Source organism: Podarcis pityusensis (genome assembly GCF_964106645.2).
Source record: "Podarcis pityusensis genome assembly, chromosome: 7".
Taxonomy (NCBI): Eukaryota; Metazoa; Chordata; class Lepidosauria; order Squamata; family Lacertidae; genus Podarcis; species Podarcis pityusensis.
The window spans coordinates 80,528,002-80,542,814 of record NC_138031.1 but is presented as its reverse complement, the minus strand read 5'-3'; the positions used below and the strand labels follow the sequence as shown (position 1 = coordinate 80,542,814).

The following is a 14,813-nucleotide window of genomic DNA, read 5'->3' as shown; positions in this document are numbered from 1 at the left end:
GATGAAAGGGAAGGGGGGCAGTATGAGGAAAAAAAACTCTTGGTTCTAAACCAATTAATATCTTCCAGAACCTCCCACAGAAGATCATCTCTTGCAGAACACGTTATGGCCTGAAACACAAAAATTGTAAGTTGCTTTGTTTATCAGATGAGAAATAAACTGAAAAAATATGGGAAAAGGTTTTAACTCACTTGTTTAAAGTCAACTTTCCATGAGTTGTCCTCATTTCCTCATTAAACTTGGAGTTGTTCTGGGCTAAATGTGGGCCAAATGAATGAATGGCATTTATTAAAAACCACATTTGCATCCTATTCTTTATTGAGGTAGCTCAGAATAGCATGCAAAATCACCTTTCATCTTATTCCCACAACAGCCTTGAATGGGTGGGGATTGAACCTGGGTCTTTAGCCAGGTTTGAAGATACTTAGTAAGAACGTTTAGCATCTAATGTATATGTTACGTATGTATTTGATTTTATGTCCTATCCTATCCAAAAGGCTTGGGGCAAGTTACAGTATGCGAATTACTCTGCCCTATCAATTAGCTGCTTGACAGTCAATTTGAATTTAAAAAAGGCCGGATGATGCTTCTGGAAGACCTACTGGCCTAGGCTTTGGCAAGTTTTTGTTGAATTCTTTGCAACCTTTTCAAAACCCCATAAGCAGCTGTTGTTGTTATTTAGTAGTAGTAGTAGTAGTAGTAGTAGTAGTAGTAGTAAAGGTAAGGTAAAGGGACCCCTGACCATTAGGTCCAGTCGTGGCCAACTCTGGGGTTGCGTTGCTCATCTCTCTTTACTGGCCGAGGGAGCCAGCGTACAGCTTCCGGGTCTTGTGGCTAGCATGACTAAGCCGCTTTTGGCGAACCAGAGCAGCGCACGGAAACACCGTTTACCTTCCCACCGGAGTGGTACCTATTTATCTACTTGAAGTTTGATGTTCTTTCGAACTGCTAGGTTGGCAGGAGCAGGGACCGAGCAATGGGAGATCACCCCGTTGCGGGGATTCGAACCGCCGACCTTCTGATCGGCAAGTCCTAGGCTCTGTGGTTTAACCCACAGCACCACCCACGTCCCTAGTAGTAGTAGTAGTAGTGATTTTTTTTTTTATGCTTCTGTTATTAATATAATCTGGGCAATGGGAACGAAGACTGAGAGAGAGTGGCTTCCTGAAGGGTGTAGGTTCCTAACTAATAAGAGTTAGTGGCTGAGATAAGACTTGAACCTGTGACCTTCTGGCTTACTAATGGCATTTTAGCTGCTATACTATATCACTTGGTAAACATGGAGCAGTAGCTTTATTGATCCTGAGTATAGCTCCCTCCTGAAACTGAGAAACAAATAATAGACGAATGAGTGGCTGCTCTCCTGAAACAAGTGCTTTTAGGAGCTAGAGGGCAACCCAGAGGCAACTCTGTGTTCAGTGAAGGAGTTGCTGAGTTGCATCAAATATGTGTGCATTTGAGCAGAGGTCAGGAGATAGATTTTTGCCTTTAGATTCAGCGAGGTCTGCTGTCCTGGAACAATTCCCAGGGAGGCTGTTTTCCCCTCTGTTTTTCTTTGCTCGCTGCAGTTGCCTTAAAGGCGCTTTAAATTGTGGCAGCTCTCTTTGCAAAGTGTGCCAGTTTTTCACAGTCTCTCATTCTTGGCAGGCTGGAGGTGGCAGAGGTACCATGATTCCAAGCAATTTGGCTTTGTGCTGAATCTGAGCAGGGAAGCCTGGAAATATTCTCAGGGCCGGGGGGAAATCCTTGCATGGTTTGCCAAGACCATTTGCCAGAGCCCTGTCCACAGGCCTGCACGCCTTGTGACCCACTAAGCAGAATGCAGCCCGTAGGCCATGTATTGCCAGCTGCCAGATGTAGTTTTTGTAGCCACAAGCGAACAGCAAAAACAAAGCAATTTGAAATCAGCAGTATGACCAGCTTTACATGGATGGGTTTTAGAGTTTCATAAAACTCTCCCTCTGGCTCAGTGTTAGGGGCAGCGGCAGGGGGAAGAAGCTTGTTGCATGTTTTTGGTGGAGGGAAGGTAGTAGCTCAGTCTGCTTCTTAGAACGGTGTGAAGAGGTGTCAGTCATTCACTCAACCATATGGCCTTCAGTGGAAGATGTTGGGCCAAGCCAAAAACCAGGTTATGTTGGAGGATGGCATTTCTCTCTGGACGTGAAGCACAGGGTCTTGAAAGCTTCGCCTCTTCTGGGGAGGAGAAGTCGTCCTACCCTCCAAATCTTCCCTGCCTCCTGATGGGGTAAAGGTAAAGGTACCCCTGACCGTTAAGTCCAGTCGCGGACGACTCTGGGGTTGCGGCACTCATCTCGCTTTACTGGCCGAGGGAGCCGACATTTGTCTGCAGACAGTTTTTCCGGGTCATGTGGTCAGCATGACTAAGCCGCTTCTGGCGAAACCAGAGCAGCCACAGAAACGCCGTTTACCTTCTCACTGGAGCGGTACCTATTTATCTTCTTGCACTTTGATGTGCTTTCGAACTGCTAGGTGGGCAGGAGCAGGAATCGAACAACGGGAGCTCACCTCGTCACGGGGATTCGAACTGCCGACCTTCTGATCAGCAAGCCCTAGGCTCTGTGGTTTAGACCACAGCGCCACCCACATCCCCATGACGGATTAGGTCGAGTCTTTTGTTCCTTAGGAGAAAAGGCTTCCAGTGCGGTACTTTTAACTGCTCTACAGTTAAAAAGAGGAATAAAAACAATTCCTCTTGTGTTATCCACTCTGTTGTCCACCCTGTTTAACTCCCCACCATTGTCTGGGACTGTTGGCTGGGATTTGGAGGGTCCTCATTCACTCTTGGTTCTCCCTGGGGTGGGCAGATTGGCATGGGGAACTACATTTTGACAGTTCCTCTATTTTATGAACTCAGTGTTCACTACTTCTTTTCCGTTTGTAATGAGAGAGAGTTATTTATTTTTGGTTGTGGGTGTAGATGGGATGTGTCGCTCTGCTCAAGATCCTGAGGACGTCATCCTATCTAGAGACTGTCCTCGCAACACAATCAGTAAATAGAAATTCACAGTAAGAACCAATTTCCTTTCTCTCTCTAAGCCTAACTAGGGTGGTTGTTACTGCACCTCACCCTTGCCTGCAAATTCTTTTGTTGAAGGTCAGTATAATAGGTAACCAATAACCAAGTAACCGAAAACACTTAGTAAATAAATAACTTTTAAAGGCACATAAGTGCTGTCATTGTATTCGGAGGAAAGGGAGCAGCAGGATTTTTTTTTTTTTTAAAGGGAAGTTCTTTTAAATCTGTAGTAATCTTAGTAGGTGAACTCTCATAAACTCAGGAGAGAGACTCTTTGCTAGCTGGCTAAAGGTGCTCTGAGAGGACAATTGTTACATTCGGCTGCAAGCTCATTATTGAGAGAATGGCAAGAGGAACAGGTAGCAGCAGCGTACATTGAATAAGCTTGGTGAATCCCCAGTGAAGTCGTCTGCTCACCATAGGTTTTTCTTAAAGGAAAGAGAATTATTTCTCTAACCAAGGCTGTACTTTAGCAAAGAGCACACCAAACAGATGTTTTGTTGGATCAAGTTGCAGATACCATCCGTGTGTGTGTGTGTGTGTGTGCATCTAGTCCGTTTATAAGTCTGCCCCATTTAAGAGCAGTGATCCCAGTGTGAGATACACTTAAAAACAACCATAAAATCAATTAAATACAATATAACAAATATCTGGAGTCTTATTTCATCTAATGTTTGATTCATGTAACTTTGCATCTGATTAGAGATATGAAACATCTTCAGTACTGAGAAAATTGCTGATTATGTCTCACGATCCATTTGTCTGATGTGTAAATAGAAAAATGTTATTATAATAATTATGAGTGTGGAGGCAGCCTGATCTACAGAATAATGCATTGAACTTTAGACCCAAATTTTCAAATTCTGGCTTGTTTCTGGACTTGCTGCTTTGCCTTGGACAATTCTTATATACCTCATCATCAAACTTGACTCGTGTTTGTGGAGGGACGTGTGTGTGTGTGTGTGTGTGTGTGTGCGCGCGCTTCTCCTTTCCATCACACAAATAACATAATTTATATATAATTAAGTTACATTAATTTAGAAAAAATATATAACAAAAAATGGTAGGGATCATCTGGCCCATGAGGCTGTTCCCCACAAACTGTCACACCTGAGCACATATGGGATGGCAGGTATAGCTCAAGTATGGCTGTAGCTATTAAGTGAGCTCCCAATTGCTGTTGTTGTTGTTGTTTTGGCAAGTGGAGTTCCCTGTAAGAAAAGAAAATGCTCTGTTTGCAGGAAATGGTTTGTATCCAAATGTTTCCTACAAATGAACTTCAGAGGGAACTCCATGGAACCACTCAATAGGTGCTGGAAGTGCCTTCAAGGTCACTGTAACTTCCGATTAGCTGATTGGAGGTTACAGCAAGCCCCTTTGGCAATCACCTGTTGTTGTTGTTGTTGAATTATTGAATTTATATACCACCCTATACCCAGGGGTCTCAGGGCAGTTCACAGAATAAAATCAATATATAAAACCACGAAATACCTAATAAAAATATAAACAACAACCCAACCCCCCCACTCAATTTTTTTTAAAAGGGCATAGGATGTAAATTGGATCAACCAAAGGCCTGGTTAAAAAGGAACATTTTTGTCTGGCACCTAAAGGTGTATGTCACTACCTGACATTTAGAAGACATCTTAAGGCAGCCCTGTTCAGGGAAGTTTTTAATCTGTGATATTTTACTGTATTTTTGGTTTCTATGGAAGCCGCCCAGAGTGGCTGGGGAAACCCAGCCAGATGGGCGGGGTACAAATAATAAATTATTATTATTATTATTATTATTATTATTGAAGGCACCAGGCGAACTTCCCTGGGGAGAGCATTCCACAGACAGGGAGCCACTGCAGAGAAGGCCCGTTCTCGTGTTGCCACTCTCCGAACCTCTCGAGGAGGAGACACACGAAGGAGGGCCTCAGAAGATGATTTCAGGGTCTGGGTAGGTTCATATGGAAAGAAGCGGTCCTTGAGGTATTGTGGCCCTTTTATGAAGTTGGGTGGATGTCATGTAGCGGTCCCTAGCACCTGTCAAAGTTGGCTCATGGCATGGGGAAATGAAAGGATCAGGCCTACCAAGCTGGAACTGGTTCTCCCCATCTGGTGCGAAGTTAAAATGCTAGTCTGTGCTAACCATGATTAAGAATTCATACCATAGTACAACAACAAACTGTGATCCAAGATCTGCTTGCCTACTTTCGTTTCCCATCTGCTCTTTTTATAAGTTCAGAACTATTGCCATAGTATAGCAGATCTTTGAGGTGGATCAATTGCCCAGACCGTGGCTTGTGAGGTCCTACGAAACAGCAAGCAGCTGTTTCCAAATGTTACGTTTTACAAACCAGCTTCAAACTGTGGTTTATTGGCCCTAAACAAACCACAATTTGGGTACAGACATTAAAGCAAGTTTTGATTTAGCTGAACAATGCATGGCTTTGCGTTATATCAGAACGCAGTCTAGGTTCAAATGTTCAAAGGCATGCAAAAAGGATCACTGGCCCAATGAAGAGGATGATTTAGGCCGTGGCATTTCCTATTAATAAGATGAAGTTCCTCAAACCTGCTAGGGAAGACTTTTTCCAAGACTGAGTTCTACAGCATCTTTTTTTTTTTTTTTTGTAGAAAGCAATGTATTTTGACAGGAGATAAAGAAAATATTGTCAGTTCCCAATTGTATTTGTGCAGTATTAATCTTGAAAGAAGCAATGTGAAATAATAGAAAATGTAGGTTTAATGTTGCCATAGCAGCAAGAAAAACAGGAACCGGCTTGCTAAAAATAGACCATTTGGCAGTTGCATTTCTGTGTGAAATACTGTCACCTCAGCTTTAGATTTTAGAATAAATTTTTAACTTTGATAAATATTTAAGGAGATAATTGTGCATAGGAGTCTACTGAAGTGTTCCATTGCAAAGATTACATTTTATAGTTCAATAATAGTACGGTTGAACTTTAAAATAATTACAGGAATAATCAGGCAACATAGTAAAACTTGCAGTGTCTAGCTTCATGCAAAATGCGTTTGCTTTTTTACCTCACATTTGTTGGGCTGGTCTTCCTACAGGGTGAATAAAGGTGATAACTCAAGGCTTTGCAGACCATTCTGCTGTGGGATCTTCATAGACCCCATGTGGTTGCTGAGGCCTCTTCAAGTGACCTGCCACTAATAGCTGATTTATAAAGAAATGATTAGGGAATAATAATAATAATTTATTATTTATACCCTGCCCATTTGGCTGGGTTTCCCCAGCCACTCTGGTCGGCTCCCAGCCGAATATTAAAAACACAAAGCAGCATTAAACATTAAAAACTTCCCTAAACAGGGCTGCCTTCAGGTGTCTTTTAAAAGTAAAATAGTTGCTTATTGCCATGACATCTGCTGGGAGGGCGTTCCACAGGGCAGGCAACACTACTGAGAAGGCCCTCTACTGTTCTATGATGCTAAGTCAAGTCTGCCAGTTCTCCGCTTGGTGCCTACCTGCCCCTCGCCCCTCCGTCTTCTCCAGCCGACCATTTTCTGACCCATATGGCTTCTTAGTTGAACATCACATTTGTGCTCCTTCCAAGGCCAAATAAGAGATCAATTGGCAGCAGCATCTCCTGCATAGGAGCTCCAGGAACCTGCTTTCTGCCAAGTCAGGTTGTTGGTCAGTGTTGGTGCTGACCTTTAAAGCCCTAAACGGCCTCGGTCCAGTATACCTGAAGGAGCGTCTCCACCTCCATCGTTCTGCCCGGACACTGAGGTCCAGCGCCGAGGGCCTTTTGGCGGTTCCCTCGCTGCGAAAAGCTAAGTTAGAGGGCCTTCTCGGTAGTGGCACCCGTCCTGTGGAACACCCTCCCACCAGATGTCAAAGAGAAAAATAACTACCAGACTTTTAGAAGACATCTGAAGGCAGCCCTGTTTAGGGAAGCTTTTAATGTTTAATAGGTTATTATATTTTAGTGTTTTGTTGGAAGCCGCCCAGAGTGGCTGGGGGGACCCAGCCAGATAGGCGGGGGCGGGGTATAAATAATAAATTATTATTATTATTATTATTATTATTATTAGTCCATCGAATTCAGTATTGTCTACACTGCTTGGCAGCAGCTCTCCAGGGTGTCAGGAAGGGAGTCTGTCACAGGAGATGTTGCTGCCGATTGAACTCGCGGTCGTCAGCATGCAAAGCACTCCACCCTTGCTTCCTAATCATCTGGACATCCTTACATGTAGAAAAGGAAGGCGACCCTCTCGCAAGGGCTTTTCCTTCCAGCTGGATGATGAAGGCACAACTTGGCTTTGCAACCGCACAGGAAGGAGAGAGGAAGAACGGAGAGGCTGCAAGGTGTGTGTGTGCCCAGAATATGTTTTGGGACACTCTGAATCAAACACACACACATTTAGGAGAGCCTTCGCTTTGAGATCGCATTGAATCTTATCTAGCTCAATGTTTGGGTGCAAGACAGCAGAGCTTTGATACCTCCAAACCAGTAATAGCCAAGTTATATGGAAATGAATAGGAACTGGGGTGTGTGTCTTCTTCTTTTCTTTGGTGATCACTCGTAGCCAAGTAAGATTGTCTTCCATAAACACGGTTTTAACAATGAGTCCATAAGTGACTGTGGAGGCCAATTCTGAATCCACACGTCCTTCCACCGTGGAGACATTGGCTTCTGGGCGGGAGTTGATCACGGTGTGGATTTGCCAAGTGTGCCTTCCTCTTAGCACGTTTCTCCCTTGCATCCTGAGTTTGAGTGTCTTCAAAGCCCATGACACCTTTGGTAAAGGCTGTTCTCCAATTGGAGCGCTCACAGGCCAGTGGGGTGTCTGTATACTGCAACAAACTGTAGCCCACCAGTTTGCCTTTTTACTACCTTGGGGTCTTTGTCATTTTAGGTATGGACACGGCTATGAAGTTTTTTGTGTTGCCTGCAATAATGCAAAAACTGTGATCGCCTCAGCATGTAAGGTAAGAAGAAGAAAAAAGCGGCTCTGAAATTTCGATCACAGTGATCTGGGTGGCCTGAGTCATGTGAAAGAATCCTGCTGGATCAGACCAGAGGCCCACCAGCTAGTCTCACAAACCTGTGGCAGCAACTGGCGCTGACCAGAAAGCTGCTTTGGGAGAGTGACCTCATTGCGTGGAACTGTTCCTCTTTTTTAAAAAAATGAAGACATGTATCTTAAATACATCAGATGCATATTATTAAAATTAATGTGCGGAGAGACTCCACAGCTGCAAATGAGTGGATGATTCCTCATATAGGCTGTTTGTTGTACATGGGGCATGCTGATTAATCAGCAAAATCAAAATAGGTTTTTCGAAGGACGGGGCAGACCTGGCCATTTTATTGTAGAAGGGAGTCCTGGGCCAACATATGCCGAACATGAGCTTCTGGAAGCCAAGGACTGTAAGAAATACAATCAGTTCTTGCATTGTAATAGTAGCGGAGTCAGCCACTTGTGGTGGTGGTCATTTTTTGAGAGGAAGAGTCGTTAAGGGAAGCTTTTCTGAAACACCTGCTTTGTTATGAGGAATTGCCCTAATCAACCAAATAAGTATTTCTGGCATTTCCGTAATGCAAGCAAAAAGAGAGAATCAAGTGAAGTAAAGAATCCTGCCGAAGGACAGTTTGCAAAGTAAATATTTATTCATCCGAAAAACACGGGTTCAGACTCACTATTTCCCCCAGCGCTTTTTGCTACTACATCAAGCTGGCTTTATTTAGGAATCTTTTTGGCCACCCTTCATTGGCAGGCAGTCCCAGGGTGCGACATGATAAGACCATTTAAAAACATTAAAGCAATTTAAACGGTAATACAAAAAAAGAGTAGATAAATAACACCAACTGGAGCAACAATAAAACCACTGCAATAATGACATCAAGCATCTTAAACACAATCTTACCTGGCAAATGTCTCTGTAAATTGTTTATCTGCCCTTATGGTTGTTTTTTTCAAAGCTGCTTTTGTTCATTCTCAGTATTTATTCTCTCTCCTCCACCACCTCCCCCCTCCTTTCGCAGGCTTCTAAAAAAGAACATGCAGCCATTATTTTGTGGAGCACCACAACGTGGAAGCAGATACAGAGCTTACCTTTCCACAACCTGACAGTGACACAGATTTCCTTCTCCCCCAACGATAAATTCTTGTTAGCAGTTTCAAGAGACAGGCAGTGGTCACTTTGGAAGTGTAATGACATCAGTTCAATGCAACCAGGTAAGCTAGCTAACAGTTGGTGTCACTGGTTGAAAACTAACATTTCAGCTTTTTAAGGTGTGTTACGAATGAACACACAGATATCCATTTTGCGACTCTATTTTGGTTTCTTCTTAAACTTCATCTCCTTTTGCAAACTTATTCTTCATAGTTTGATTTACAAATCTGGCCTTCATCATACGGTTTCCAGGGGAGAGAACACTTGGGCCGCAGAAACTTTCAAGCTGCTGATTCATGGCAAGCCATTAACCAAATGAGGGTGGTGGAAGCTGTCTTGTTTGCTTCTTCCTGTTGGCCGTGGGTGTTTATTGTGGAAAAGGAACTTTTGGACAAGTGTACAGTATGTTAGTTTATGCCCTACTCTGATGAAATGGCAAAATAGTTTCCCTGCTCCTGACCATTATGGACTGAGCAGTGCTCAGGAAGCTGAGCAGTTGTAAAAGCTATAGCAACCTGGCTTCTTTTTTTAGTAGCAACTCTCTTGATAAAATGTTGTCGGACATATCTCCTGTAAATACATGGTCCAGTAACATTTGACTGCTGAATCTTTGTATCCCGTATGTAAAGGAATGGCATTCCAGGAGAGTTAACACTGAATGTTAAAGAGAACTTGTAAATGTGCTGGAAGAAGTGGATGTTATGTATTCTGTTCTACTGAACCATCCAAATATGAGTATTCCTGTTCCTGTTCTTGTGGGATTTGGAAACGATTGCCAATTCTTTAACTGGTTTGTAGATTGTGTGTGTTTGGTGAAGTCAAATCTTCCCTAAAGAAGGCTATTTGAATGCAGTATATCAGTTTTTCAGCTGGTGGATGCTGGTAGACACCCCCCCACCCGCAAACTCGCTAGCAGTGATGCCAGTGTAGTTGCCCAAGCAGCTTGGCTCGGGAAGGTCTCATTTCCTTGACTCAGCAATCTTAGTAGATGATCTTTCAGTGCAAACTGAGTTGCCCCAGAAGCTTCTGCAGTTATTGCAGAGGGCTGCCTTGAGTGTTCAGAACACCAGGAAGTAGGAATGGGGTGTGTGTCTGGATGCCGTCTGTGAGCCATCAGTTGGCCATCTGTACTATAGATTACTGTTCCCTCCTTTTAAACTTTTACCCCACCATTTTCTGGGGCAATGTCTGCCTGCAGAAATAAATCACAACGCTCTTCTGTTTCATAATTTGTCATTCCAGACCCAGCTTTCAGCCTTTTTGCTTACACAAATCAAAGCACGGCTGTGCACACTCGCATCATTTGGTCCTGCGACTGGACCCCCGATAGCAAGTATTTCATTACAGGAAGCAGAGACAAAAAGGTAAGTGCGTAATCAGTTGCTCCTTACCCAGCTTCACAGAGCTAATTCACACAAATCAATATTTATTTATTAAAAGCATTTATACCCCACCCTCTTCCTTAAAAAGGGTGTCCAAGGCAGTGTTCCATCCATGTAATCATTTAAAAAGTACAAAAACGTTTAAAGAAAACCAATACTTCACTCCTATTTGGGGCAAGAACCAAAGGAGCATGTTCTTGTATGTTTATGCGGAATGTGTCATTAAAATTAATATGCCTTTAAAAATCCATCCTTCAGTTAATTTGTTTGGCATTGAACTTGACTACCTATTTTTTATATATAGGCATAATCTTTTACTGAAAGTCCTAATTCAATGCAGGTGGAAGATGTTTGGTGTATTAGAAAGCAGAGGAGGAATTTTGCACAAAATATTTACCCAGCTGCTGTTAATTCTAACATGCTCATTGTTAGTAAGTATAGGACTGAAGCAAGATCTTGCATGTTAGCTTAGAAAGGTAATAGTTTTATGCAGTAGGAAGTCTCTTATTCTGCGTACTATGATGGGGCAAGAACCTGCTTAAGGCATTTATTTTGAAAAAGATGAAGCCAGAATTCAGGCAGTGTGTACTTCAATCAATCAATCAATCAATCAATAAAATGTTGTATACCTAAGCACTCCAAATTATGTGCTAAGTAATTAGAAATTTATGCTATCTGTGGATTCTGCAAATTGAAAAATTAGCCTAAATTACCTTATTTAAAATAATTTATTATGAGAACAGGCGCGGTAGTGGTTAGAGTGTTGGACTGAGCCTAGGAAGAAATCTGCACTGAATCTCACTTGTTCACCTTGTGCCAGTCATTCTCTCTTGACCTAACCCATGTCACAGGGTTGTTGTGGGAATAAAATGGGGGGGGGGGGAACAGAAAAAGAGATGAAATTCTCTGGAAGCTGAATTCTGTGCTCCATAGCACATATTGTGGGTTTTCCAAGCTCCTACAGAAGTGTAGCCATGCATAGAGTCTTGCCCAGATCCTAAGAACTTGGTAATCATTTTAGTTTCATATCTGTGCATATGGTGGTCTTCTGTGATAATTTAGTACAGTGCCATCAGTATATATAAAGCTTTCACAGTATAAGTGACAGAAAATCACTGTTCCTTGTTATAAGGAGCTTATAGTCTCAGGTTTGTCAGTGGAGAGAGAGCACAGAGGAAGATCAGGGATGAAAGATGCAAGGATAACAGAAGATAAATGTGAGCAACTGTAGTTCTACATACTCTGATTTCATGGTAGTTGGGAATGAAAAGTGAGTGGTGGTTGTCTATAATCAAATTTTTAATGTGCAAAAAGTATTTTTTTTATGGTAACGACTCTGTTTCTTATGCCTCTTCACGTATTGTTAGGTTCTGTTTTGCAGTCCTGGCTTAGAGTGGCTTTTGCCTTGCTGCTAACAAAGTGAACAAGAGCTTTAGATCTTGCCTTATTTATGTACCACTGGCTATAATAAGCTATTTTGTAAATTCCCACCTTCACATGGGGAAAAAAACCTTCCATCGCCTTCGTTGTTATCCTTTCTTAAGCCCCCATACAGGTTCTTTTCTATTTTTTTGCAATATCCTTTCTTTGCTGGTGGCGAGCAGCCCAGCAAATAAGGTTTTCCAGATAATCCTTATCAGTTAATCCATGTTTTTTGTACAGCAGTAGAACTTACTATGTGTTTTGTACACTGTTTGCTAACCAGCAGTGGCTTTCCCAGAGCCTAAGCCTCTGCTGTAAAACTAATTTCCATAAAGTGCCTTGGATTATTATTTTTAATCACCCCTGTAAACATTTCACAATTGCTGTGAGCAAAGTTGGGAGTGCCTTCTTCTTTCTCCTAACTTCAGATTCCCCCAGAAGCTCCCACACGCTTCACTTTTCAATATGGCAAAAAAAGTCAACATATGATTATTGCTTACTGGACTGCTGCAGCTTTAAGACAGTGATCAGTTTTACATTTGACCAGCACAAGCTCCGCCTTTGAACACTTCTGAAACTGCAGTAGCCAATCTCTGAAGTCATTGGACAATTCCAAGGATGGGCTTAGGCCTAGCAGGAAGAAGAGTGAAATCACTTCTCCTGCACAGTCGTGTTCTGTGTGTAAAACACACACACACACACACACACACACACACACACACACACAGAGAGAGAGAGAGATTTGCCTTTATGGTTAGTTTTATTATTTGTATGGGTTTATATCCTTTTGTATCCCTTGAACTCAGGGTGGCTAACAGTTTTTCAATAGCATATATAGGTCTGTATTCTTTGGAGGGCTTGCAACAAACCTGGACCCCAATGGAGAGAAGAGATGGGGAGAAAAACAGGATTTTCACGTACAGTGGTGCCTCGCAAGACGAAATTAATTCGTTCCGCGAGTTTTTTCGTCTTGCGGTTTTTTTCGTCTTGCGAAGCACGGTGTCGGGAAAGTTTTGGAAAAGCTTCAAAAATCACCAAAGTCTTCAAAAACCTCAAAAAAGGCTACCACACCGCGTGCTATGAGTTGCTCCTCAAAGTCAAGTCGCAACTGTATTAACAGTTTTAAGAAAAAGGAAACAAACTTGCAAGACGTTTCCGTCTTGCGAAGCAAGCCCATAGGGAAAATCGTCTTGCGAAGCAACTCAAAAAACCAAAAACCCTTTCGTTTTGCGAGTTTTCCGTCTTGCGAGGCATTCGTCTTGCGAGGTACCACTGTACTAAATTCATCCCCAGACATTTTCCATGCATGGAGAACAGTTAGTTTCTCGCAGCATTGGGAAGAAGCACTACAGGGGTGGAAATTCCCACCTGATCCAAGTGTGTAGTCCTCACTGTCTCATTGGCTGATACTCTGCTACTTGCATTTGAAATAGGTTGTTATTTGGGGTGAATGTTGTTCAGCAGAGGAGAATAAAGAAAACGACCCTGGTGAGATCCAGCCTTGTTCGCCAGTCCTGGATGTTGGGGACTCTGTCACGGCCCTTAGTGCTAGTTATCTGCTTGCTCCTGATGGGAGGTATGTTGCCCTTGAGTCCTTGAAGAAGAAGCCATGTGCTCAGAAGCCGAACGTTCGTGGCAATTGATTCCCTGAAACAGAGCCACTACTAGTGGCTTTAGTGGCCTGTGTTTAATTCGCCTTGTCGTATTTCTAACTCTTACTCAGACAGTCACTGGTTCTACCTGCCTCTACCCCTTCTAGGTGTTGCTCTACATAGGATGTACGTTGTAATATCCACAGGCTCGATTAACAAGTCTTAAAATGGGGGAAGGCTTAAAAATTGCTTGTATGTGGCGCTGTGGGTTAAACCACAGAGCCTTAGGACTTGCTGATCAGAAGGTTGGCGGTTCGAATCCCCGCGACGGGGTGAGCTCCCGTTGCTTGGTCCCTGCTCCTGCCAACCTAGCAGTTCGAAAGCACGTCAAAGTGCAAGTAGATCAATAGGTACCACTCCGGCGGGAAGGTAAACGGCGTTTCCGTGTGCTGCTCTGGTTCACCAGAAGCGGCTTAGTCACGCTGCTGGCTCCCTCGGCCAGTAAAGCGAGATGAGCGCTGCAACCCCAGAGTCGGCCACAACTGGACCTAATGGTCAGGGGTCCCTTTACCTTTATGTGCAGTTTAGATGTGATGTCCAATATGTGGTGGTTGAGCTGGGATTATCAGCTTTCAGAGAGTTGGAAGGAATCCTGAGGGTCATCTAGCCCAACCGCCTGCAATTCAGGAATCACAACTAAAGCATCCCTGACAGATGGCCATCCAAGCTGTGCTTAAAAACCTCCGAGGAAGGAGAGTCCACAGTCTACGGAGGGAGACCATTCCGTTGTCGAACCGCTCTTCCTGCCAGAAAGTTCTTCCTGATGTTTAGTCAGAATCTCCTTTCTTGTAACTTGAAGCCAGTGGTTCGGGCCTTACGCTCTGGAGCAGGAGAAAACAAGCTAGCTGATTGGGTAATGAGCTTTAATTACTGACAGAACTGTCCTTTTTCTATAGCTATATTGTTGCAATAGGCACAGAAAGTGGGAAGATTCACTTGTATAAATGGAAACCAAGCGACAAGAGGCTGCCACTTTCGGACTGGACCAAATGTGCTGAAACAGACAACAGGTAACCCTATCCCAAACCTCTTGTGTCTCAAAGCAAGTATACAGAAAGCCACTATTTCACAGATGCCTTAGCATTTGGCTGTGTGAGGGTTCTTGCATTGGTTCTGTGAGGCCCCTTTGGCACCTGTTATAATGATGCCTTAAGGGACCTGCATTTGTAGAAACCCTTATTTAT

The 14,813-nt window shown here is 43.2% G+C and overlaps 1 protein-coding gene across 2 annotated transcripts in view; it reads left to right on the top strand.

Annotated features, from left to right (window-relative positions):
- The window catches only part of ELP2 (elongator acetyltransferase complex subunit 2), a 43,761-nt gene that overhangs the window by 24,237 nt on the left and 4,711 nt on the right, over positions 1 to 14,813 (top strand). For both annotated transcript variants that reach the window (XM_081014741.1, XM_081014740.1), the window contains 6 exons: positions 69 to 126; positions 7,913 to 7,985; positions 9,043 to 9,235; positions 10,416 to 10,537; positions 13,411 to 13,553; positions 14,526 to 14,639. In XM_081014741.1, coding sequence (XP_080870867.1) covers positions 69 to 126; positions 7,913 to 7,985; positions 9,043 to 9,235; positions 10,416 to 10,537; positions 13,411 to 13,553; positions 14,526 to 14,639 — 703 coding nt within the window. The remainder of the gene's footprint in view (positions 1 to 68; positions 127 to 7,912; positions 7,986 to 9,042; positions 9,236 to 10,415; positions 10,538 to 13,410; positions 13,554 to 14,525; positions 14,640 to 14,813) is intronic.